The sequence below is a fragment of the Rhinoderma darwinii genome, chromosome 2, assembly GCF_050947455.1.
Source record: "Rhinoderma darwinii isolate aRhiDar2 chromosome 2, aRhiDar2.hap1, whole genome shotgun sequence".
Lineage (NCBI taxonomy): Eukaryota > Metazoa > Chordata > Amphibia > Anura > Rhinodermatidae > Rhinoderma > Rhinoderma darwinii.
The window spans coordinates 234,108,001-234,134,827 of record NC_134688.1 but is presented as its reverse complement, the minus strand read 5'-3'; the positions used below and the strand labels follow the sequence as shown (position 1 = coordinate 234,134,827).

Here is a 26,827-nt window from a genome sequence, read left to right as displayed (position 1 = left end):
TTCGTGACACTGGTCCTTTAAAGCAGCCAACAGGAAACACCCTGAACCTGCTGCTCCTCCTACTCATTTTACACATCAGAAGAATGTGTATGAATGAACAGACATAGAAGTCATACCCAAGATAACAGGTCAGGCTTAACTATTTTTGTGAATCTTTCCAACATTTAGTACCTCACCTACTATATTACCAGGAGCAGTCTAAGACTGTGTTCCAGCTTTCCGTTGGAATGGAGCCCTGACTGACACAAACGGAAACCACACCGTTCCGACGGAAAGCTCAGATGGAACGTCGGAACGGAGCCCTGATGCAGATGTGCACGCAGCCTAAATCAGGGGTCTCAAACTCAGCCGGGTAAATTGGCCGCATTACTTTCAAATTTGATAGAATGCAAAATTATTGTTAATCAATTAGTTATTTGAACTACTATAACAATACTACATTACTATAATAATACTACATAACTATAATAATACCACATTACTATAACAATAGTACATTAGGATAACAATACCACATTACTATAATAATAGCGCTAGGTTTAAACTTACTGTAAATTTGCAAGTTTACTCCATGGGCCTATTGTAACAATCCAGTTTTCTAGTTTGTGTCGCTAAATGCAGTCTGATGGCTCAGTTGGCAGCGTTTGGCAGGCACAAGAAGGTCAAGATTGGGCAGCCCCTTCTTAGAAAGTGCCACAGTGCCCTCTGTAGATACTGCCACACACCCCTGTAGATAATGCCACAGTACCCATTGTAGATAATGCTACAGTGCCCTCTATAGATAATGCCACAGTGCCCTGAGTAGATAATGCTACAGTACCCTCTGTAGATACTGCCACACTGCCATTTGTAGATAGTGCCACAGTGCCCTCTGTAGATAATGCCACACTACACTCTGTACATATTGCCACAGTGCCCTCTGTAGATAATTCCACATTGACCTCTGTAGATAATGCCACACTGCCCTCTGTAGATATTGCCACAGTGCCCTCTGTAGATACTGCCACAGTGCCCTCTGTATATACTGCCACAATGCCCTCTGTAGATAATGTATAGTTCCACACCCCCTGGAAGATAACGCCACCCCCTGTTGATAGCGCTACCCCCCCCCTCGCAGATAGCACCATTAGGACTCCCTCTAGGAGTGGAATCCCCAGCCAGAGCATAGGCCGTCGATTCTGCTCTTAGAGGGAGCCCATGATCTCACTGTCCATACAGTTGACAGCGGGACACCGCCCAGAATCCAGGACGGTTGGGAGTTATGCCCCGGGGGAATGTAGCGCTATCTACAAGAGGGGGGTGGAGTGGATCAATATCTACTGGGGGTCTGTGTGGCCATTGCTCACCTACCACCAACAGACTGCGCTCCTTGATGAAGGAGCGCCCGCGCATTCCTCCTTCGGCCTGCTCTCTCCTCTCCTGAGGGAGCTACGGTGCCCTGTGGGCTGCAGATGACATCCTCAGGGACCGCGTGTTTGAGACCTCTGATCTAAACTTTAGCTGAAACTCAACTTGTGTTAGACTTTGTTCATGTCTGTGTTAAGGCATTCTATTGTTCTTCTCTGACATAGAAGCTAGAACATTCTGGAGTTGTTTGGTTTGTTGCATAATGGGAACAATCGATTCCATCTATACTCATGCTCCCCATAGAAGGAAGGGAAGGTGGAGAAAGATACAGACGTGGCTGCCTACAGAAGTTGAAAGAGCAGAGTGAGAGACAGACATAGACATGCTGCTGCTTCTTATAAAGGCATGTTCACACAGCCTATTTTCATCCGTTTGTCGGGCCGTAAACACCCCAAAAAACGGCTGAAAATACGAGGCTGAACGCCTCTAAACATCTGCCCATTGATTTCAATGGGAAAAACTGGGTTTTTAAAAACGTATAAATGAAATGCATCTCACCTCCTGAGCCATTTTTGGAGCCGTTTTTCATTGAAAAACAGCTCCAAAAACGGCCGTAAAACAACGCCGCAAAAACGTCTGAAAATTAGGGGCTGCTTTCCTTTGAGAACAGCTCCGTATTTACTGCCGTTTTTTGTTTGCCTTGTGAACATAGCCTAAGAGTTATATGTCGCTCCCACTACACTGCTTATTACTGCTGTATAATCCTCTCCCTGCTGCTGCAGGTTCTATATATGTAATAAATAGAAATTGGTTTTGTAAGTATGAACCTTTTTTTTTCCGTATGTGTTGTTTTCCGCAGCGGACATTCCAGACGAAAAACTGCACAACAATTTGGTGCAGTGTTTTGGCCGGAATTCCCTGCGGTGCCCAGGGCGGATACGCTGTGTGCTTTCACGCAGCGTATCCGCCCTGTGTGAACATAACCTTAAAAACGTCCGGAAATGCCTCCCATTGATTATAATGGGACGCGGAGGCGTTTTCTTCCCGCGTGCGGAAATAGACACTTGCAGGAAAAAAGCGATATGACCTATCTTGTGGCATTTTCCACCTCAAAAACCCCATTATTGCAATGGGAGACGGAAAAAACAGACGCCAAGGGCGGCTGCGTGTTTGTGTCGTGTTTATTGGCGCTTTTTGGGAAAAAACTATCGCGTGTTTTTCCTTTGCCTGTTGAAGAAAGAAATAAAAAAAACGCCAAATGTTGTGGAAAAAAACGCAGCAAAAACGCGTGTGGTGCAAAAAAAAAAACGGAGCCGAGTTTTACATGCAGAATTTTCTTCCTGCAAAAAACTCAGTGTATAAACATGAGAAGAACAGAGTCTATAGCCAATATATATTCGAAAAGTATCAATACAAAACTTTATTTAAATATACATAATGGACAAACATTTAAAAGAAGTATAACAGTGGGAGAACTCAATCACAAAATGACATAGAGACACGTCAGGAAAGCCAAGGTATGTATAATAAACCTTTGAAGTATAGGTTTGGGGTAAGACTAACACTAGTGTAGCATAAAACTAGTTAGATCTATTTACAATTTTTGATGCTGTTTAAAGGGCATAAATGGTCCCGAAAACAGACATCAAAGAATAAAGGTAATGGGTCTGAAACAAGTTTTGTATTGATACTTTTCGAATATATATTGGCTATAGACTCTGTTCTTCTCATGTTTATATATGTATCATAGAGTTGCCTCATTAACAGATATGGGAGGTTGTTCCCAGGAACATTACCTAGCCCAATAATATTACTTGCTTTTGGATACCATTAGTTATAAAAAACTCAGTGTGAACAACAGGGATTCCCGACCGCGCAACGCCCGATTTTTGAACGGCCGAGTTTTTTGACGGCCCGTGCTATGTAAAAGGGTGCTGTGTAGAACTACCTACAGGGGGGCTGTGGGGCATTACCTACAGTTGGGCTGTGTGGCACTACCTACAGAGGGGATGTGTGGCATTACCTACAGGGGGCTGTGTGGCACTACCTATAGGGGGGTTGTGGCAGTATCTACAGAGTGCCGTGTGTGGCATTATCTACAGAGGGAAGTGTGTGGCAAAAAATTTACAAATGAAATTCATCCGTTTTTAAATTTGACAGAACAAAATGGATGCAAAACAGGTCAAAATTGGCCGTTAAAAACGTAAACACGGCCCAGAACAAAAACGGAACGGATGGAAAACGGCCGAGAAAAACGGACCAAAATGGCAGTTTTTATCGGCCGACACTCAGACCCTGTCGTGTGAATAGAGCCTTAAAGTGGCTTCAACGAGGAGATTCACTTTTGCATAAGGTCATGACTACAGAGATATCAAAATCTATAGAGTTTTTTAAATACACATGATGTCTTTCTTTGCAGGCATCTTACCCGATGCAACAAATTCCCTGGGACAAACACCATTGTTTGTAGCGGCATTGCTTGGACTACGAAAAATAGTTGAATTGCTTTTGAATTTTGGATCCAAACCTAACCAGTAAGTATTATTATTAAATAAATACATGGTAAATTATAATTATTTATCATGTATTCATAGTGTAAGATCTAAGCTTCTGCCAACCAGTGCATGGCTTAAAGAGGCTCTGTCACCACATTATAAGTGCCCTATCTCCTACATAAGGAGATGGGCACTATAATGTAGTAAGGACAGGATGTCTATTCACAATCCCTGCACTTGGTTAACGTTTCTGTGGTACTTACAGCAGAGCAAGAGTAATCTCGCGAGATCATGCTGTAAATAACAGGTTACAGCGAGATTACGCTTTGCTCTGCAGAAACGTTAACGATTGTGAAAAGACATCCCGTGGAATGTCTATTCACTGTCTAAACACTTCAGTAACGTTAATATGTCAGTATAAGACAGCACATAGTGAACAACGCAGTGTCACTATGCGCTGGCTAAATGAATGGAGAGGAGTGTATGACGCTGATTGGTCAGCGTCATACACTCCTCTTACAACGCCCACTTGGGCATTAAGAAAGTAATTAGCATAAAGCTAAAATCGCTCCTAACGTGGTAAAAAATGATTGTTTTTCTAAATAAAAAGCACTGCTGTCACCTACATTACAGCGCCCATCTCCTTATGTAGGCGATAGGGCACTTATAATGTGGTGACAGAGTCTCTTTAAGAAGGTCAAACAAATGAAGATGCACAAAATTTCATTATAACACCAATTATTGTACGTCATGGCCTATTTACATTAGCGTTCGAGTTCCGCTCAACCTTACCATCAGAGGAACCGATGAACGGAAAGCCGAACGGAAACTATCGCTTCTTTTTGCATTACTATTGATTTCAATGGTAATGCTTCCCTTTCAGTTTGTTTCAATTCTGTAAAGTTTTCGCTTTTTTCACGGAAACAATAGCGCAGTCGACAGCACTATTGTTTCCGTGAAAAAAACGGAAACTTTACAGAACTGAAACAAACTGAAACGGAAGCATTACCATTGAAATCAATAGTAATTCAAACAGAAACTATGGTTTCCATTCAGCCTTCGGTTCATCTGTTCCTCTGACGGAAAGATTAAACGGAACAGAACAAAATTTATATTTATCAGAAGGTTGAAAAATCTCTGTTTTATCAAATGATAATGGTAAGTGACTATACTGTGAAATCAAGCTCTGTTATATCATCCAGTATAGAGGTACCATGACCACTAAAAGGGTATATGCACACATAGTGTTTTTCAGAAGTTTTTCGGGCCGTAAACGTCCCGAAAAACGGCTGAAAAATCGGACCTCTCCAAACATCTGCCGATTGATTTCAATGGGAAATACGTCGTTCTCTTCCGACAGGGCGTTTTTGCTATGCGGCCGCATAAAAAAACGGCGGCGAAAAAGAAGTGCATGTCACTTCTTGAGCCATTTTTGGAGCCGTTTTTCATTGACTCAATAGAGAAACAGCTCAAAAAACGGCCGTAAAAAAACGCAGTGAAAGATCCAAGTTTTATCAACCCGTTAGTGACTGCCAATACGCATTTTCACGGCAGCCACTAATGGGCTTTATTCCGATACATACGCCTTTTCACGCCGCGGCATCAGCATAAATAAACAGAGCAGGGAGCCGTTAAATGTCCCTGCTCTCAGCTGCCAGAGGTAGCTAACGGATGGGGGTGGCATCCCTTCTCGGATGGCTGGGATTAATATAAGTATCGATCTCACCCGTTTAACCCCTCAGATGTGGTGCTCAATAGCGAGCGCCGCATCTGAGTGGTTTTGGAGAGAGGGAGGGAACTCCCTCTCATCCCACCGACACCCGGCAATAAGATCGCCGAGTGTCTGTATCTTCTATGGCAGCCGGGGGCCTAATAAAGGCCCCCAGGTCTGCCTGTAGTGTATGCCTGCTATGTCATGCCAGAGGCATGGCCTAGCAGATGCCTGTCCATTTTAAGCGGACAGGCATTAATACACTGCAATATAAAAGTATTGCAGAGTATTATAAAAGCGATCGGATGATCGCATATTAAAGTCCCCTAGTGGGACTAGTAAGAAAGTTAAAAAAAAAGTTTAATAAAGTTAATAAAAAAAATGTGAAAAAAATGAAAAACCCACTTTTTTCCCCTTACAAAATGCTTTACACATATTAGGTATCGCCGCGTCCGCAACGACCCCGACTATAAAGATATTACATTATTTAACCCGTACGGTGAACGCCGTAAAAAATAAAATAAAAGACAATGCAAAAGTTACTGTTTTCTGTGATTCCTGCCTTAAAAAAAATGTGATGAAAAGTGATCAAAACTTCGCATCTACTCCAAAATGGTACCAATAAAAACTACAAGTCTTCCCGCAAAAAAAAAGCCCTCATACAACCGCATCGCCAGAACAAAAAAAAAGTTATGGCTCTTCAAATATGGGGACACAAAAACAAATAATTTTGAAAAAAAATGTGTTTTTACTGTGTAAAAGTAGTAAAACATACAAAATCTATACAAATTTGGTATTGTTGCAATGGTAAAAACCCGCAGAATAAAGTTATTGTGTTATTTATACCACACGGTAAACAGCGTAGATTTAGGACGCAAAAAACTGGCAAAATTCGTTTTTTTCCTATTCCCCCCCAAAAAAAAGTTAATAAAAGTTAATCAATATATAATATGTACCCCAAAATGGTGCTATTACAAAAATACAACTTGTCCCGCAAAAAACAAGACCTTATATAGCTATGTCGACGCAAAAATAAAAAAGTTATAGCTCTTGGAATGCGACCATGGAAAAACGTAAAAAATACCTTGGTCGTTAAGGTTTAAAATAGGCTGGTCATTAAGTGGTTAAAAAAACTTCTGAAAATCAGGAGCTGTTTTCCCTTGAAAACAGCTCCCTGTTTTCAGACGTTTTTGAGCTTGCGTGTGCACATACCCTAAAGGTATGGTCACACTTGCCATATTTGTTGCGTAAATTTCTGTAACTGTTCCCTACAGTTGAATGGGATTTGTAAAGATTCATTGAGATGTATCGAATAGATTTTCAGAAATTTGTAGAAACTCATTCAGATGTATGGAATAGTTTTCAGAAATTTCAGCAACAATTCTGCCACATATGCTATAAGAGAATTGCGATCGCCTACTATACTGTCACTAACGGCACATGGTCGTAATAAAGGGGATTTCCAAGCTTATGAAAAAGCCAGAAAAGTAACAATATGTGTCTGAATAGTCAACAGATGATGCCACTATAGCTCAGAAGTGATTATTTTTAATTAGGTTGCCCACCTTTTTGCAGAACTGTTGTTTTCATTTTGATAGGGTTTACTGTGAGCGGGATTAATATATAAAGGACTACAGTTGCCATGATTTCTCTCTCAGACATTGAGTCTATATACAGCTGCCTGCATGATCCTGTATTATAAGGTGTTAGGTAGTACTGTAATTATACATTATCTGCTACTGAAATACAACCCTGCACTATCCGCTGCACAGCATGTGATATGATTCCTCCAGAAACTGGGAGGAGAGTAGGGAGCAGTACAGATAAGAGGCATGTGATGTGTTAGGTCCTGTACTACAGAGAGGGGAGATAACCACATGCTTAGTGTACAGAATATCACACAAGCAGGAGATAAAGACCAGTAACATGATCATGTGACTGCACGTGAGACTGGCATACAGAGGCATTTCAGCTACAGACTACGTTAGTAAGTGACTAATCTTACTGCAGTTACATTTTTAAAACCCCTTTGAAGCTCAGTTTTGTACATAGAGGCTAGCATGTTTTGCCATGTTTCATTGCACTCCTTATGTATGGAGGTATTCTCACCTACAAGCATTACTTCTAGGTGAAATTATCTCTGTACACACAGAGTCTGAGGGAGCCTGTATGGCTCAGTGCACAGGGCTCTACCATGTGCATGAGCCCTAAGAGTTATCTGAACTAAGAACTAAAGTTTACCATGCTTTCCTGGTCGCCTGACCAAAGTTAATTTATTGTTTTGACTTGCATGGCCGCGTCCACGCTCCCGCCGAGTACCTACTTTTTCTCTGCATCTCCTCTGTCTGTGCCGATGCTGCACTTATCCTCTGGACCGCCAAGCTCGGGTCCTCCCATCTTTTCCATATCCTACTCTATGTTCTATAGCGCACGCATTTACTCCTCTCTTAATTGGGCAGCGCGCCAATCCACCCAGCTTTCCAGTAAACAAAAAACACTCTCCTCATTTGCTCTGGGCCTGATCAATTGGTTTTTTGCTAGCTTACAAGTTGCACTCTGCTGGATTATTCTATTTGATTTATCGTTGCCGCCTCTGCTTGACCTTGACCTCGTCCTGTCTTCTGCCTGCCCTGACCTCCTACCTACCCTGACGTTCTGCTTAGGTAACCATGAGTGACCGTGTGCCGCCTTCCCTGACCTATGCTTGTATTGACTTGTATCTGGCCGAATTCTTTAGTACCTTATCCGTTGACAACAGGTTATAGGGTGAACACCTGGGAATCTCTTAGACTTCCGCTTCCCACATTAGCACCACGTCAAATCCATTGGCAACACAGAGGGTTCACACCATCCTCTGCCTACCTCATGACACTGTGCCTTGTAATCCATAGACAAACTATAGTATGGGGTAGTCGATAGTTTAATATTTCTCCATCTTTGATCCCCATGGCTGCTCTTCTATAGTTTTCAAAATGTGCAAGGACAACGAATGTATAAAATTTGTTTTGTATGTTTTCAGCCGTTGTATAGATTGGAGCACCCCGGTCCATGCTGCAGCATTTTCTTGTGACCAGTGGATTATGATTAAGCTTATTGATGCAGGAGGGGACCTGCGACTTCATGATGAGAAATCCAAACGACCATATGACTGGGCGCTCATAGCTGGAAAAGATGAAAGCGCTCAGGTTAGACAAATTCTTATTTTGTAATACATATGTCCGTTTGAAGTTTACATTATTTGTGTGCGGCCTATTGTACAAAGCCATTCTTTTTTGCCAGATGTCTACAACCTTGTTTAGTTCACTTTCAAATAGTCAGTATTAAACCACATTAAGTAAAATATGAAAACAAAGTCTAACAAAAATGTTGCCAGTATTTTGGGAGTGACTAGCAGCCAATCAGAGTGCTTTAGCTTTACAGCAGTGGGGTATAAGAAGTTTGGCTTGGCAATAAGGACCCTTAATGGAGGTGCCTGGAGGAAATAGCCAATAAGCAGCAACCATGTGGCCAAAATCATCAAGAGATTAGCCATAATAGTTGTAATTGAAGTGTAGCAAATGCTCTAAAAGTATAGATCATCCCATGACCATATCCAACAGAATCAAGTAATACCATCTCCAGAAGGCATGTGAGCACCTAAAATGGGCCTATGAGGATTAGAAAAAAAAAAGAAAAAGTAATTTAGATGAATCATGGCTTGCTTTGCATCGTTTGAATGGAAGGGTCCTTGTATCTTGTGTAGTGTCTATCTCTCCAACTTTTGGTGGTTAGGCAATGTTCATTGGCAGTCTTTAGGTCATCTGATTCAGTTTTTTTTAATAAAACAAAAACATATATATATATATACTAGACCTTCTCAATGAATTATAATGTCATCAAAAAGTTCATTTATTTTAGTAATTCAATTCAAAAAGTGAAACTCATGTATTACATAGATTCATTACACACAGTGTGATCTATTTCCAGCATGTGCGGCGCTGATTGGTCAGTAGTTCGGCATCCTTAGCATCCAGTTGTTCTTAGCAACTGGTTGCTAAGGACACCAAACTACTGAACAATCGGCGCCCACTTAGGAGACCTAGACCACTGACGGTGCTCGCAGTGTTGTCTTTACAAGACATCTCTGGTTACTAATAGCACTGAATCACCAGCCAACTAGCACGGGACATTGGCGCACACACCCGGGAGCCACGTTGTCCCCCCTCCCCCCCACCTAGCCATTTCCTGGAACATTATATGTAACCCTCTTCAAATCGTCTCCAATACTGTCACTTTGAATTCACTTACAGTGCACGTATTGTTTCGGTGTTCATACGGGACACAATTTAACGAGACGAACAACACATCACCTTTTAAGCAAATAAATAATTACGTAGTAGAACACCCAACACTTTTGTTATTTTATTGAAGTTTAATGTATCTTCTGATCTTATGTTAAGTTTATGCAATGCACACTGACGGCTGACCCTTGACCTTTCCTCAGTGTCATTTTCCTTCTTCCCGTTTTTTTTAAAGTATAAATGTTTGGACCATCTTCACATTCATTTATCCCTGTTATATTGCCTGAAGAAAGAGCCGGTACGGCTCCGAAACGCGTCGCTTGTATGACCACAATTAAAATAGCTTTCTATTTTGAATGGCCTCAGTGTTATTCTTGGACATCTAATACTGAAAACCAACAAAAGAGCTATACTGGAGGGAAACGGCGCCACACCAAGGGCAGTTTTTAGTTATATTCTCCTAGCGATAGGTTAATATTACAATACCACTTTCTTCCTAACAGTGGCATCCGTCACCCTCAGGCTATAATGTCACTTTTGGGCATCCGTCACAGCCTCTGTTTAATGTGTATGTCGGGAAGATCCTGTGACGTAACTGTCCAGTTATCACTGGAGCTTTCCAATGCAGAAGAGGGAGTCTGGATGGCTAGCCTGGGATGTACCTCTGGGATACATTCCTATGACCTTTGTGTCTCCCCCCAGTTCAACAATGACTCTGTGACCCACTCAGAGTCCCCGGCTACTATTTATCTCCGCCCAGGGAAGCTACCATATATGGCTAGTTACGTCACTGGAGCTTCCACACTTATACAGTGGCATCCATCACCCATAGGATATTCTGCCATCCGTTAAATGTATGCCTTTGCCCGCAGCCACGCTAATTTCTGACTCGTTCTGTGACGCTTTCGCCCTTTTTCGCGGCAATGCCCATTTTAGACTCGTTCTTTCACCCATTTTTTATATAGATGTAACTAGATAAAATTGTGTAGACGACTATGCTATTCTATACAGCAAATAAAAATTATATACCTGATGAATAATGCCTGATGGAAGCCAAAATGACACTCTTTTGGCCGTCTCTGGTGTAATGGGAGCTTAATGGGTACCTTTGACCTATGCACCGAGAGATTTATAGGGAAATTGCAATTTGAAAGGGGTTTTAGTCAGTTTTGTTAAGTGATCTCCATAGACTTCTGGGAAAATGATAGACGTAGGCTTTATTGAGACATGTACGCTGGATTTATTAAATTTTTTCGTATTGCAAGACAAAGCATTTCATTTGTAGCTAGAGGGAAATGCAACCAAACCATAAATTGTAGACATTAGTTGTCTATTCCAAACACAGTGCTCATGGATGTAAATCAGCTTAGCCCCCTGTTTATTTCCTACGTGTTTGTCGGGAAAACTCCCAGCGTACATGGTAAACTTGTACATAAGGCTCCATTAGCCAGACAGAGACCAAAAGATTGTCCTTTTGGCCTCCGTTGGGCTGGAATACGTTAGTATGTCTTCCTTTTTTAGGTAAAGAATAGCGTAGTAGATACAATTCCATCCCCTAGTGAGCTTGTGGAAAAAGGGATGTTTTTATTTAACTTTGGGGCCTATGGGTGAAGTATTCCACTGTATGGCATACATCTCAGCTATACGTTTCATTTATATGTCATAGGCTTGTTAGTACCTTTTCATAACGTATACGTTAAACGGATACCATATTAATCTATGGGTGACAGATGCCTGTGATGGAGGCCTAATAGTGGTATTTGTCGCCCATAATGGTATCCGTTTAATGGATACATCATCAACTCTCATGGACCCAGTTCATGACGTATCCGTTTAACATACTGTATATCATTATAGTCTATAGTGACGGATGCCACGGTTAGGCCTACGTTTATCGTATATGCTGGGAGTTTTTCCCAGCATATACGACAAACGTATTGCAATAAATGTGATGTGAAAGGGGCCTTATATATATGTTTTTTTACAACGATTTGAGGACATTTCATTAAGTAAGAAATATATAATTCTCCTTTTTCTTGTTTCATTTCAGATGATTGAATTTATTGATTGCTGCACTGCTCACATTCAAGCCCTAATTCACTTTTATCCTTTGAAACCCAAGAAGATTGACTCTTCGCGAAACCTTACTAATAGTGCATCATTCATTGATCTATTTTCACCAAGGTATGCCCACTTATGATTTCACTTTTATGCCTATCCACACATTGCAGATATTTTGCATTCCGGCCACTTCAGTGTTTTACCACTGAGATTATCCTGGAGTAAATAGAATTTTTAAAAATTCGGGACACATATATACCTCTTATAATACAGGAAGCTGCAGTGCTAGTGAGAGCAGATCAGCTGGATTTCACCAGTTCCAGACCAATAAATGTCACACTAAAACTCATTTATAATATCCTGCAATGATTAAAGGCGTATTTCCAACTCGTACATTTATGGCATACCCAGAGGATATGGAGAATGGGGGTCCCTGACCTATGTCCCCCTGGTGAGGCAACCCCAGCATCCAGACGTAGAGCATTGGCTGCACACTGTCTACATTAAGTTCTATTAGAGTTAGGAAAACAGCTTGTTGTTTACATATCTTCCATAGGGATAAATGGACAGATCTGCATACAAGTGCAGCCACCTCTATTTATTCCCCACCTAGATGCGATTACCGTGGCCGCGTGGGTCAGGTTACCTCCATTCTGGAGATAGGTGCAGGTGCCCGAGATATGCCATAAAGGTGTGAGTCGGAATTACCCCTTTAAAAGTAAACAAAATTAAAAAGGGTTATCGCTGACCTAATCCATGTTAGGCTTCGTTCACATCTGCATCGGGACTCCGTTCATGGGTTCCGCTGGACCTTTCCGTCAGGGGAACCCATGAACGAAATACAAACGGAAACCATAGGTTCCATTTGCATCACCATTGGTTTCAATGGTGACGAATCCGGGGCAAATTGTTTCCGTTAGTCACTGTTGTGTAAGATTTCCATGGTTTTGACGGAATGAATAGCGCAGTCGACTACAGTATTGATTCCGTCAAAACAATGTAACCCTTACACAGTGGTGTCAAATTGAAACCATTTGCACCGGATACGTCACCATTGAAATCAATTGTTTCAGTTTGCATTCTGTTCATGGGTTCCCCTGACGAAAAGATCCGACGGAAACCATGAACGGAAGTCTGACGCAGATGTGAAGCCTAAAAGGGAATCTATTGTCAGAAAATTACCTTTGTGTTTACCAATTTTTTGTATTTGTTTTAGGTTTTGTTGTAGCTATCAACATAACAATGAATTGCGAAATGGTCATCATTATTTCAGTTTTCATATTGACTGCTGGATATTTGTTCTACCCGCATTTACACAAAAGCAAAATGAATAATAGTAGTAATGATATGTATATTGCCATGTAGAAGCCACACAGTAGGCAAATCATATCTTTACACAATGAGCATAATCAGTGGGAATATTACCCCCATACTTTGCCCTCATTTCAGCACTCATTACTTTGACCACAATAGATTGCAACTGACCATGACCAGTCAGCCCTGACAACACCAAAAAAGCAAAGTTTTAGATTTAGAAGGTAAATTTGTTTTCCCCTAATCCTATTACCAGCACAACATATATGAAATCTCCACCCTGCGGGCAGATAGGAAAAGTGAAAATGTTATCTTTAAAAGAGTTATCAGGCTGGATAACTGGAAAGGAGATCAGCCAAATATGAAAGAAGGGAACCTTTCGCTGAATAATGGTAGAAACCTCAATATATATATTTCTTGAAGAATCCCTAGCATAAACGCTGACTTAGGCCTCATTTACACGAGCGTGTGCGTTTTGCGCACGCAAAAAAACGCAGCGTTTTGCGTGCGCAAAAGGCACTTGACAGCTCCGTGTGTCATCAGTGTATGATGCACGGCTGCGTGATTTTCGCGCAGCCGCCATCATAGAGATGAGGCTAGTCGACGTCAGTCACTGTCCAGGGTGCTGAAAGAGTTAACTGATCGGCAGTAACTCTTTCAGCACAATCGACAGTGAATTCCGATCACCATATCGAGTAACCTGTTTAAAAAAAAAAGAGGTTCGTACTTACCGAGAACTTCCCGGCCGTTGCCTTGGTGACGCGTCCTTGGTGACGCGCCTCTCTTGACATCTGGCCCTACCTCCCTGGATGACGCGGCAGTCCATGTGACCGCTGCAGCCTGTGCTTGGCTTGTGATTGGCTGCAGCTGTCACTTGGACTGAATTGTCATCCCGGGAGGTCAGACTGGAGAGGAAGAAGCCGGGAGTTATCGGTAAGTCAGAACTTTTTTTTTTTTTACACGTTCACGTATATTGGGATCGGAAGTCACTGTTCAGGGTGCTGAACCAGTTTAACTCTTTCAGCACCCTGGACAGTGACTGTGTCCTGCCGGGTTCGGTCAAAACGAGTTCGGCCGAACCCGGTGAAGTTCGGTTTGCTCATCTCTAAGACACTCCGTTCGGATGTTTGTAAACAGAAAAGCACGTGGTGCTTTTCTGTTTACATTCAGTTTGACAGCTCTTGCGCGAATCACGCAGTTCGCACGGAAGTGCTTCCGTGCGACCTTCGTGGTTTTCACGCACCCATTGACTTCAATGGGTGCGTGATGCGCGAAAAACGCACGATTATAGAACATGTCGTGAGTTTTACGCAACGCACTCGCGCTGCACAAAAATCACGCATTGTCTGCACTGCCCCATAGAGTAATATAGTTGCGTACGACACGCGTGAAAAGCACGCGCGTCGCTCGCGCGTATATTACGCTCGTGTAAATGAGGCCTTAAAGGGTTATTCTTACAATTGTCAATTTTTACCTGTCCCCATGATGGATGATAATTGTCTGATCACTGGGTCCCGGACCCCGTTTTCCTTCTCATTGGTCAATGATCATTCGTCCCAATGCATTCAGATCATTTATACATTTAAATAGATCAAACAAGCACCGATCACGCTGCTGTATCGTCGATCGGCACTAGTTTACTGGGAAGAAAATCTGCCCGTGTAAAAGATCCTTTAGGCTCTGTTCAAACCACATTTTTGGGACTATATCAGATTTATTTGTCTTTATACCAGAAAGTTTATATTGTTGTATAAAATAACTTTGCATACAACAATGCTAAACCAAAAGGATACAGGTGATACTTCTGTGCAAGAACTGGCGTGTTAAATGCTCGTTTCCCTTTAGCAAGAGACTTTGCAGGAGGGGAACGAGCATGTAACACGCCAGTGCGACGTTTCTGAGGACCAGCCCATATTTCAAGCATGCTCGTTTCCCTCCAGCAACGTCTCTATGTGGACTATACTTACTTAGGCCATATAAAACACTGCTGGAACGTTGACACTAATGGGGAATATTATATGCCATATTGTATGTGTATTGCTAACTTTGAAGCTGGTATATAAAAATGTTTTTTACTTGCAAAAGCAAAGAGCTGGATTTGTGCACTCATTTATTTTATTTATACAATAACGTACCCGTAGGCTTTTTTTGAGCAGATGTAACACAGGAAAGTGTTCTTTGGTGCCTTATGATGTAGCAGTCTGTCAGCAGTCCAGCAAGATGCAACACATCAGCATTTGTGCTCATCAGCAATGTTGTATTTTTAAAAAGCAGAAACATGCAGCACCTGTAGACGTTTACTGAGGTTTATATGTTTTGTTCATTCCTCCAGAAATTCCAACAAATCCATCTTAAAATTCAATCAATCCGAGAATCATTCAGTAAAGAAAGCAGGCCGCTTTGGCTACGGACAGGTATGGCTGTAAATGAGCACTGTTGTATATGTTTATTTACAAGCATTGATATTCTGTAATATAAACATTAGGCTGGGTTCACACGCCCTATTTACGGACGAAATTCGGGCGTTTTAGCCGCGAATTACGTCCGAAAATACGGCTCCAAAGCGTCAGCAAACATCTGCCCATTCATTTGAACGGGTTTTACGATGTTCTGTGCCGACGGTCATTTGTTTTACGCGCCGCTGTCAAATGACGGCGCGTAAAAAAGACGCCCACGTCAAAGAAGTGCATGTCACTTCTTGAGACGTAATTGGAGCCGTTTTCCATTGACTCCACGGAAAAACAGCTCCAATTACGTCCGTAATGGACGCTGCGAAAAACGCCTGCACATGCCATTACGTCTGAAATTCCGGAGCTGTTTTCTCCTGAAAACAGCTCCGTAAATTCAGCCATAATGGACGCTGCCGTGTGAACATACCCTTACTTGCCATACTGTGGAATTCGCTGCCCCCCCCCCCCAATCTCCTTCCTTATAATAACTCTCCTGAAATAATATGGCATAAAAAGATGTTTTAGGAATTGCTAACTGAAGATATCTCTGGACAGTCCCTACGGGGACACTGCACAAGGGCTGCAATGGCTGAATGTCTTTGGCGAAATTAAATAGCTATCATTTTGTTAATATTTAATTTGACGGCAGGTTGGTATGAAGCCAGCCTTATTCAGAACAAACACTATGTCACCTTTACAAAAAAGTGTCATGGCATGGCATAAATGGCACAATTTGTATGAATTTGGTACATGTACTGGCCTATAGACAACACCATGTATGATTAATCTGACCTGGGATAGAATGATTGGCAGTTTTTTGCTGAAGAAAATGATATATGTCGCGCACGTTTGTGACAAATTAGACCACACCCCTAAACTGAAAGCTGTTAGCCAATAGGAGAAGAGAACATGCAAGAAAGCAGCTTTAGAAGCCTAATAAATATAGCGCACGTGTTTGCGCCATATTCAATTCTATGGCCCACATGTATTAAAAGTGGCGTCATTTTAGTCCTAACCATATATATATGCAAAAACACATGAAGTCTTCATTTGTAGAAAACAAGTAATAAAAATCAGTCCATCAGTGCAATAAAGCCAAAAGAAACATGGGTGACCAGCATATTTGTCAATTGCCTGCATGGAGTTTAGGAGTATTTGGTATATGCGTTGCAGTCTATATATCTTTTTAAACTTTAAGTATTATACACAGATCACTTTTGCATTCTTGCTTTTATATTATTTGACAAACATGTTGGTCACCCACGTTTTTAACGACTGTATTTCACTGATTAACTCTATTACGCCTCATGCACAAGACCGTGTGTGCTGTTTGAGTCCCATTAGTGATCAGAGGAAAGATAGGACATGTTCTATGTTTCCTCAGATGGGATCATCGGACCATTTTTCACAGACCCGATTCACCCGCTAAAGTGAATGGGTCAGTGAAGACTATTGGGTGCCACGCGGATGCCGTCAAAATCGGCCCGAGTGGCACAACGGTCGTGTGCATGAGGCATTAGGCTATGTTCACATCTGCGTTGTGCTGTTCCGTTGTTCTGCTCTGTCAGAGGAACATAATAAGGGGATAACGGAACCAACGGTTGCCGACGGAAACCCATTGACTTTAATGGGTTCCGTCGGGGTGTCCGTGATTTTACCGGACACAATAGCGTAGAATGCTGTGCTATTGTCTCCGGTAGTTTCCGGTAAACTCTGCTAGATCTGCGACGGAGGCCCCAAACGGAGCCCCCGACACAGATGTGAGAACAGTGCTTTACTTGTCATTCACAAATAAGGAATTCATGTGTTTTTACATATATATAATCCTGCACTATTTTTCTTCGTATGGTTATTATTAAGTGAATTGTGCGTTTCAGGACTAGGTTAACCCTACTCTGCGGGAAGTTTCTTCTTTAGGTGAAGCTTCATAAATGTGTCTGACGTGCATGCTCCAACAGGCACTCAATTCTGTCGCAAATCTTTAAAGAATGTCACACCGTCACTGTTTTGGAGAAAATCTGCAAAATAAAAGGTGCAAATACATTGATAAATGCAGGCCTAAATCTACTACAAAGTACTTTTGATATCTTTTGTCAATGTGGTCCTCTTTGTATAAGATGTTTTCTGATACCTTGTTTTTCTTCTGACTTTCAGTTTTGTGTGAGGGATAATGGTCAAGCTGGATTTTTATTAACTTTCCCTTTCATTGAAGAAAAAAGCCTTGTACAGGAAGAAAGCAAGCCCATATTCTCCTTTGCTGCTGGACCATATATGTCAATGAGAAAGTAAGGCACTTACATATTCTCCTCCGCCTTTGCTGGATAATAAGATGCACCAATGAGTGCAATCAGTAATGAGAAAGAGGCAAAGAAAGCCCCTTTTCAATGTGTATGGTGCCCAAAAAAAGAGAATATTTTAGCAAATAAAGACTTTTTTTTCAGTTAATTTTATTTATTTATTTATTCAATTACATTGTACTATATTTTACATCCCGGGACGGTTTTAACATCACATGACAACCACTATTCACCTGTTATCACTATTTTACTACAGACAGTCTAGGTGATTACGTTAGCTGTGTACTTCTTTTTATTAACCAATGGATTTGTGTACAGCTGCTCCACATACATAGAAGTAGAATACTAGACTGTTGCTCATAGCAACATACAAAATTCCATTTTAAAATGGATACCGACTTTTCAAACAACTTATGCTAATCTAATAATATATCTAATATAGATCAATTTTGTAATTTACTTACTGTTAAAATGTACTTGCTTAATCCATGCAAATTCTGTGTGAAGTTACTTCCACTAGGTGTCTACCTTCCTTGAATCTGCTGCCCTCCCCATGTTGTCAAGTAAATTCAGTCTCTAGTTACAGAGCAGAGGAGACGGACTGCAGGGAGTAGGGTTGTGTCTCTGTCAAAGCACATTACAGTCTCTTCATATCCTGCCCATAGAAGTCTGTGGAGAGGGAAGGGGGAGCAGGAGGAGGGAACAGAGAGAGAGAGAGATACATACACTACTGCACATAGAAGTCTATGTAGAGGGGAGGGGTAGCAAGAGCAGAGAGAGACACACAGACGCTGTTTCCCATAGAAATCTATGGAGAGGGAAGAGGAAAGCAGGAGGAGGGAACCGAGAGAGAGATGAGACATAGGCTGCTTGTAAGAGTTTTATGTCATCCCAGTGCTGGATTCTCAGCTACACTGCTCTATAGTGCTGAATGCCTCCAAACTGTTCCGGACCCAGCGGGACAATTTCAGATCCCAGCCGGCCGTCGGTAAGTTTCAGTTTCAACTGTATCTGCTCACTCAGGACGCAGATACAATTGACTCCAATGGTGGAGCAGGGAGCCGTCAGCTCCCTGCTCCACCATTCACTATGTGACGTCTGCTGTGGGCGACCAGTTTAGAGCTGCACAAAGCACGGACCAAAGGAGACTTCCATTCATCATGGGAACAGAGCTAGGTGAATATTTATTTTATTATTTAGGAGGCACTTATACTGTGTATGGAGGGCACTATCAGGGCATTACATTATGTGGGGTTGCACTATGGAGGCATTATACAGTGTGTAGGGCACTATGGGACATTATACTGTGTGGGGAGACACTATCGTGTTATCATACTGTGTGGGAGGGCATTATACTGTGAGGAGGGCACTATGGGGTCATTATACTGTTTGGGGTGGCACTATAGCAACAATATAATGTGTGTGGCATTATGGGGCATTATACTGTGTGGGGGCACTATAGGGGCATTATGCTATGTGTAAGGGGCACTAAAGGCCATTATACTGTGTGGAGAGACATTATGGGGGCATTATATTGTGTATGTTTGTGTGTGTGGGGTACCATGGGGGCATTAAACTGTCTGGGGAGGCACTATGGGGCATTATAATGCGTGTTGGAAACTATGGGGGAGGTATACTCTGTGTGGGGCACTATGGGGGTATGGCTTAACATAAAAAAAATGTGCCCCTGATTTGTCCCACTTAATATTCGTTGAAAGTTGGAAGGTGTGCTACTGTATGGTGTCCTCCACCCTGCTTCTAAGGATGGGCTACAGAGAGAGATAGTGGACCAGGATGTTATCTGCTTTGTGGGCAGTGTATAGAAGCCATGATAGCCATAAGGCTCCGCCCACTAGATCAGAGAAAACGGAGAATTGGAGATAGATCCTGCAGAGGGGAAAATTGGTGAAAAATGCAGGGTACAAGTCATAATGGTCAGGTATTGTATTACTTTTCATGTGCACACACATGACAGCTTATTCTGTTAAAAGTTATTTACGCTTTTGACTACTTTCCAACCCTTGATGAATATGCTCTTCATGAGTGGCAAGCAGTAGCCGCATCATGATGAGTATACTTGTCATGCTGATCGTGTGGGCACTACCAGTGCGATCTGGATCAGTCGCACAGGCAGTAATACACAGCTGCAGTTAATATTTTGTTGCCCTGTTTAATCAATGTGATCCTAAACCCTGCTTCCTAACCCATTCCAAATGTTTTCTGACTTAGTTCAATAAAGGGGTTTTCCCACGAGAGACATTTATGACACATCCACAGGATATGTCATATAGATGCGCCCTTATCTCCAGAATGGGGTCCCCTAAACCCCGTTCAGCCGCTCTGTGTTGCGGCTGAATCAGGTGTTTTCCGACCATGAAAAAGTTTATATGGTCGTGAGTTACGAAAACAACGTTTCCGTAAGTCTCATAGAACTTAATGGTACTTACGGAAGCAGTGTAGCTCGCATACTACGCCACTTCTGTAACTGCCAATCACTACTATTGGAGTTACGGAAACAGTGTAGCTCAAAGAGTTATGCTGTTTACGTAACTCACGACCATACAAACTTTTTCATGGTCGGAAAACACCTCATTCAGCCGAAACACACAGTGGCTGAAAAAGATTTAGGCCCCATTCTGGATATAGGTGCGGGTCCTAGAGGTGGGACCTGCATCTATTTGAAATTTATGACATATCCTGTAGCTATGTCATAAATGTCCTTCATGGGAAAATCCCTTTAAAGACTATGTAAACCTTTGAAAGGCAAAAAAATGTTTTCAATAAAAAGGTGTGTCAGTGTATTTTGTGTAACTTTGCAAATAGTTTTCTATGAAAAGTGCTAGATACAGCTGCTCTGTATTCTCTAAAACAGTAAAACAAATTTTTAATAAAAACTATTTACAAAGTTACACAATACAGACTGATACACTTTTTTATTTAAAAGGTTTATTTCAAAGGTTTACATAGCCAATTGGCAAATATTGAATATATCCATTACATTTCTGAAAATCCTTGTCATTTTTTCCAGTTTGCTGTGGGGAAGTACAGAAGTTACAGTGAAGGGGTTAAGTGACATGGCTCATAATACGTGCTTTGCTGATCTTCTAATAGCGGAGGAGGAGAATATGAGGTATATGATAATTTCTATTGTTTTGCACAATTTGATTAAAATGTGCGCTAAGAACTTCCCTACTGTAAGTAGATTTAGCAGTAATGCATATTTATTTATATTTAGTGGCTTAGGTGACATTAGTGTTCGCAGAGTGCGGTCGCCATTTTCTTGTGTGCTGTATCTATCTATCTATCTATCTATCTATCTATCTATCTATCTATCTATCTATCTATCTATCTATCTATCTATCTATCTGTCTATCTGTCTGTCTATCTGTCTGTCTGTCTGTCTGTCTGTCTGTCAGACAGACAGACAGACAGACAGACAGACAATCTATCTATCTATCTATCTATCTATCTATCTATCTATCTATCTATCTATCTCGCTTTGTCCAGTAAAATTACCTCGACCACATTCACTTTCATTACTTGCCATGTACGCTACGGAACATAGCGATCTTTGGCCACGCGACTGTGTCGTGTATATATCAATATATATGAGATACACAGATAGATAGATGGATAGATAGTTTTGAGGGTGCCACGAATATGGGGAAGCACCACCGACGGGGATAGTATTGTGATCATTGAGACAGGTTATCAAAATGATCACATGCCCAGAGACCACGCTGATTGGTCTTTGGGCAGAGCTCCGTGATGTCAGCTTTCTGGAGACCGCTATATCACGGAGCTAAATGCCGCCACAGAGCGGAAAAAAGTATAACTCTGCAGGACGTTCTAGGACGGCCCTGCAGAGTTAATTGCGGACTGTCTGGACATTTATAGTCTATGGGCAGTCCACAAGTGGTTAACACAAATTGCTGAAATTATGCTGGCTACGATAGAAAGACATCAGAACACACAGTGCATCACAGCTTGCTGCATTTGGGCTACTTAGCTGCAAAACAGTCAAAGTGTTCATGCTGACCCGTTTCCATTGCCGAAAGTGACTATAATGCCAACGTGAGCATCAGAACTGGACTATAGAGCGATAGAAGAAGGTGGCCTGGTCTAATAAATCGTGTTTTCTTTGACATTATGTGGACATCCGAGTGCATATGCGTCACTTACCTGGGAAAGAGATCACACCAGGATGCACTATGGGAAAAAAGAAAGTTGGCGGTGACAGTGTGATGCTCTGGGCAATGTTCCGCTGTGAAACCTTGGGTCCTGGCATTCCTGCGGATGTTACTTTGACACGTACTGCCAACCTGAACATTGTTGCAGACCAAGTACACCCCTTCATGGCTACATTATTAAACTAATGGCAGTGGCATCTTTCAGCAGGATAATGCCCCTTCTACACTGCAAAAACTGTTTAGGAATGGTTTGAGAAACATGACGTGACAAAGAGTTGAAGATGTTGCTTGGCCTCCAAATTTCCCAGATCTCAATCCAATTGAGCATCTGTGGGATGTGTTGGAAAAACAATTCCAGTCTATAAAGGCCCCATCTAGTAAATAGGACTTAAAGATCTGCTTCTAATGTCTTGGTGCCAAACACCTTCAGAGGTCTTGTTGAGCCCATGCCTAGACGTGTCGGAGCTGTTTTAGTGGCACGAGGCAGAATTACACAAAATTAGAAACGTAGTTTTATTATTCTGGCCGATCGGTATGAAAATTGGAAATCAGTCTGATAATATGAGATACTGGAACAGCTAGTTCATTTTAGAAGTGACATAATATTTGAAATGTAGATCACGTGTGTAGACTAGGGGGGAATTTAACAATCTTTTTATGGCAGTTTTCTGGCGTAGAAAAATTGCAAAAGTGCCTAAAATGTACAATTTGTGACTTTTGGCATTTTTATTCTGCCCTAGCTACTTTTGTGAAAAGGGGCATGGCTTCCCAAAAGGAGGCGGGGCCACAGCGGGCCAACACATTTTTTATAATTTACGCCTGGCGTGAAATCACAGAGTGAAATCAGATTTCATTCTGTGGGACGTAGCAAATTAGAGGCCTGTACTATTCTCCACCCATCTGACAATTAAATTAAGAAGAAAAGAAAGTATGCCCACCTCACCGCTCCTCTTCTCTCCATTGGGTCCGCTCAGTATGCTGAGGCTTATACAAGGTCCTGACACCGTGCAGTGTCAGGATGTTTTGTGTGTGACACAGCACTGATGTTGTTGAGTGCTGCGGCGCATATAAGGCCCTGACAATGTTTGGCGTCAGTACCGTGTATGAGGTGCAGCATGCTGATGGAGCCTGGGGGACTCAGAGGGGAGAAGAAGAGCGGTGAGTATACTTTTTTTCATTTTATGTCCAATGGGAAAGGGGTAATGGATGATGCAAGGCTGGCCGGCCGAAACATTCAAAATATTTATTAGAAGGCATTCGCTTCCGACTTTCTTTATATTAAGACTGGCGTATGAAACACCAGCACTAATTAATTCCCTGGTAGGTGTTTCATATTATTGTCGTATAAATATGCCTATATCGAAAAGCTTCTGGGATTGACACCATGAACACAAAAAAGTCTACAAACGGGTCTATGATAACGTAATGAAAAGTGCCAGTCAGCGGATGGTGCAAGAAGGGAGATTTTTGTATGAAAGACTTATGACTCTAACTGCTGGGATACTTTCTGATCCTGGAAACATAAATACTGTTTTGAATTGGGCACAGTTCTGACATTTTCCCTTTATTCGTTGGAAGGCTGACAGAAATAGCGTGAATTGTGTTAATGCGGTTTCTGCATCTTCTGCTTCACAGCTACCTGCAACATCCTCTTATTCTGCAGCTGTTAGCGCTGTCTACATCGCCTTCTCTGGAGAGAAAACAACTGGTGTTTGAGAGGGTCACATGTGGCTCCTTTTACAACATTTTACATGAAAGGGTAATATGAAAAATGTGTAATGTATATGACGGTGTGGAGCATCATGCTCCTGTTTCCATTACTGCTAAGGCCCCAAGCACACGACAGCAAAAAACATCCGTTTTTGCGGACCGCAATTGCGGTCCGCAAAAACGGAGCCATTCACTTTCATTGAACGCTGACACCTTTCCGTAGCACTACGGAAGGGTGTCAGTGCCGTGGAAATGTTCCGGGAGTTATGGAACATGTCCGTTCTTTCGCATTTTGCGGGCCGTGCTCCCATACTTTGTATGGGAGCACGGCCCGAAAATGCGGCTGTCAGTCAGCGGCAGGCCGTGCGGGCTGTCATTGCGGGCACGGTCGTGTGCATGGGGCCTAAGGCAGCGTTGTTTTAAATGCAAAGCATGTAAAAAATATAGACCATCAGATAAAGTAGTTCACATTACTACATCCTGGGCTCCCATCATCATGGCTCAACTTTGGCTCACAGACGTTCCTTGTTCTGAGCTCTGCAGACTACTGCTATAAGTTTTAAAAAAGGACTGTCCAGTTTGGAAGGTCTCAATGCTGGGAACCTCCAGTTTCAGCTGATTTATGGGAATCATAATGTAAGGACCCATGCACACGACCGTAGATTTCATCCATCCGCAAATACTGTCCGTAAATACGGATCCCTAGTCATTTATAGTCATCCGTAAATCATCAGCATTTACAGAATGGTGTCCGTAAATACGATCCGTAATGCATCCTTAATGCATCCTTATTTACGGATGCGCAAAAAGAAGAGCAAAACCACAAATGATATTCAACATCTGAAAACCTGGCGTTGCCTAAATTATGGAAGTGCCCATAGACTTCTATGGGGAGTCCGTGCCATAATTACACACAAGAATAGGACATGTTCTATATTTTACAGATCATTTTTACAGAACAGACACCCATCCGTAAAAATACGGAAAGGTGTGCGTAGCCCCATGAAATTAATGGGTCCCTAATTACAGATGAAAAATATGATTGTGTGCATGGGGCCTAAAAATGTACTTTGTCCTCAGTGCCACTCCATGGAAAGTGAAACATATTAAGACTACCATGAAATATTTGGTGTACTCCAGAACCAAGAACAGCTTTATGAAGAGACTAAAATTAAATTTTAATCGATAGATTTAAAGTTTATTACAGTATCACCAAATAAAGGCTATTGTTTGTATAATAAAATGTTATACCGACTTCCAATATACTTTGTGTTTCAATTACTCACTGTCTGTACTCTGCTTACAGTTTGTACTCTGCTTACAGTCATTCACCTGGAACCTTCATTGTTAACTTCCAGAAGATAAATATTTTCCTGGTCATGTGGTGGACACACAGATGTACGGCAGAGTTACAGCACAGGGACCAGAGAGTGTAATGGGTTTTGTATCTGTGTGATCCTTACATGACGAGTAGAGATTTTTATTCACTGGAAGTTAATAATGAAGTCATTTATCATATTGAATGGCTGCAAGCAGAGCTCTTGAGATCCACGAGAAATTCATACAGAAAGTATATTGGAAAATTGGATTACTTTTCATTATACAAATAATAACCATTATTCGCTGAAACAGTAATCCCCCATTAACCCTTTCATGACCAAGGGTTTCATTGATGCCCCTGTGTCCAGGTCAAATTTTCCATTTTTGATATGCATTTCTTTAAACGATAATATCTTTGCAACCACTTTGACTATCACAGCTATTTTTACTTTGTTTTTTTATTACAAGACTTATGAGGCTTTCATCTTCTAGATTAGTTTAATTAATTCTATGTTTTTAATTTTTATTATGAGCAGACAAATCACTAAAAATGTGAAAAAAAAAAGTTTTTTATATTATATGTATGTATGTATATATATATATATATATATATATATATATATATATATATATACACTGTCACCCTGTATAGCTGTGAGCGGATTAGAGGACTGTAAGGCTATATTTACACAACGTGGAAAAAAGGGCAGTTAACAACGGATCAACTGTCAGTTTTTCATGGCTGTTTTGCATCAATGTGTCTCAAAATTTTAATCCATTTCTCGGCCGTCTGACTGTTTTTCACCGACATTTGCCATCCATTTTTCATGGATGTTAAAAAAAATGGGTGAATTTTATTCATTAGGGTTTATTTTTTTGTCGCATGCACCTGAAAACACCACACTGCCCATGTAGATGGTGACGCAATACCACTGTAGATAATGCCACATTACCCACTGTAGATAGTGCCAGTGGTCACATAGATAGTGCCCACAGTAAATAGTGCCACAGTGCCCACATAGTGCCACAGTACCCACTGCAGATTGTGCTCACACAGTGCCACACACACAGCACCCATGTAGATAGCATTACAGTGTCCTCTGTAGGTAGGTCTCATATGATGCCACAGTGCCCATGTAAATAGTGCCACACCCCCTGTATATAGCACCCCCTGTAGACAGCACCACATCCCCTGTAAATAGTGCCACCCCTGCAGATAGCGCCACTCCCTGTAGATAGCGCCACCCCCGGCAGATTGCACCTCCCCCTGCAGATTACACTATCCCCCTTGTAGATAGCACCACCCCCTGCAGATAGCGCCACTCCCCCTGTATGTATCAGCACCCCCTTCCTATAAATAGCACCATTGTAGCTCCATGTAGGAGCGGAATACATCTGGCTGGGGATTCCGCTCCTAAACGTAGCCCCTGATGTTTCTGTCCATATATGGATAGTGATGTTAGGGGCTAAATCTAAAAGCAGTATCCCATGCCTCAGCAGCAATGTGGCCAGAGATTCTGCTCCAGGAGTTGCCCCTGACGTCCCTGTCCATATATGGATAGTGATGCCAGGGGCTTCTCCAGTAGCGGAATCCATGTAGGCTGGTAATTCCACTTCTGGAGAGAGCCCCTGACGGTGGACCGTGATGTCAG

The 26,827-nt window shown here is 41.8% G+C and overlaps 1 protein-coding gene across 6 annotated transcripts in view; it reads left to right on the top strand.

Annotated features, from left to right (window-relative positions):
* TEX14 (testis expressed 14, intercellular bridge forming factor) overlaps positions 1-26,827 on the top strand; it is a 532,366-nt gene that overhangs the window by 412,157 nt on the left and 93,382 nt on the right. For all 6 annotated transcript variants that reach the window (XM_075852942.1, XM_075852939.1, XM_075852943.1 and 3 more), the window contains exons 3-9: positions 3,767-3,881; positions 8,573-8,738; positions 11,884-12,017; positions 15,541-15,622; positions 17,813-17,943; positions 20,984-21,085; positions 23,781-23,904. In XM_075852942.1, the coding sequence (XP_075709057.1) occupies positions 3,767-3,881; positions 8,573-8,738; positions 11,884-12,017; positions 15,541-15,622; positions 17,813-17,943; positions 20,984-21,085; positions 23,781-23,904 (854 nt within the window). The remainder of the gene's footprint in view (positions 1-3,766; positions 3,882-8,572; positions 8,739-11,883; positions 12,018-15,540; positions 15,623-17,812; positions 17,944-20,983; positions 21,086-23,780; positions 23,905-26,827) is intronic.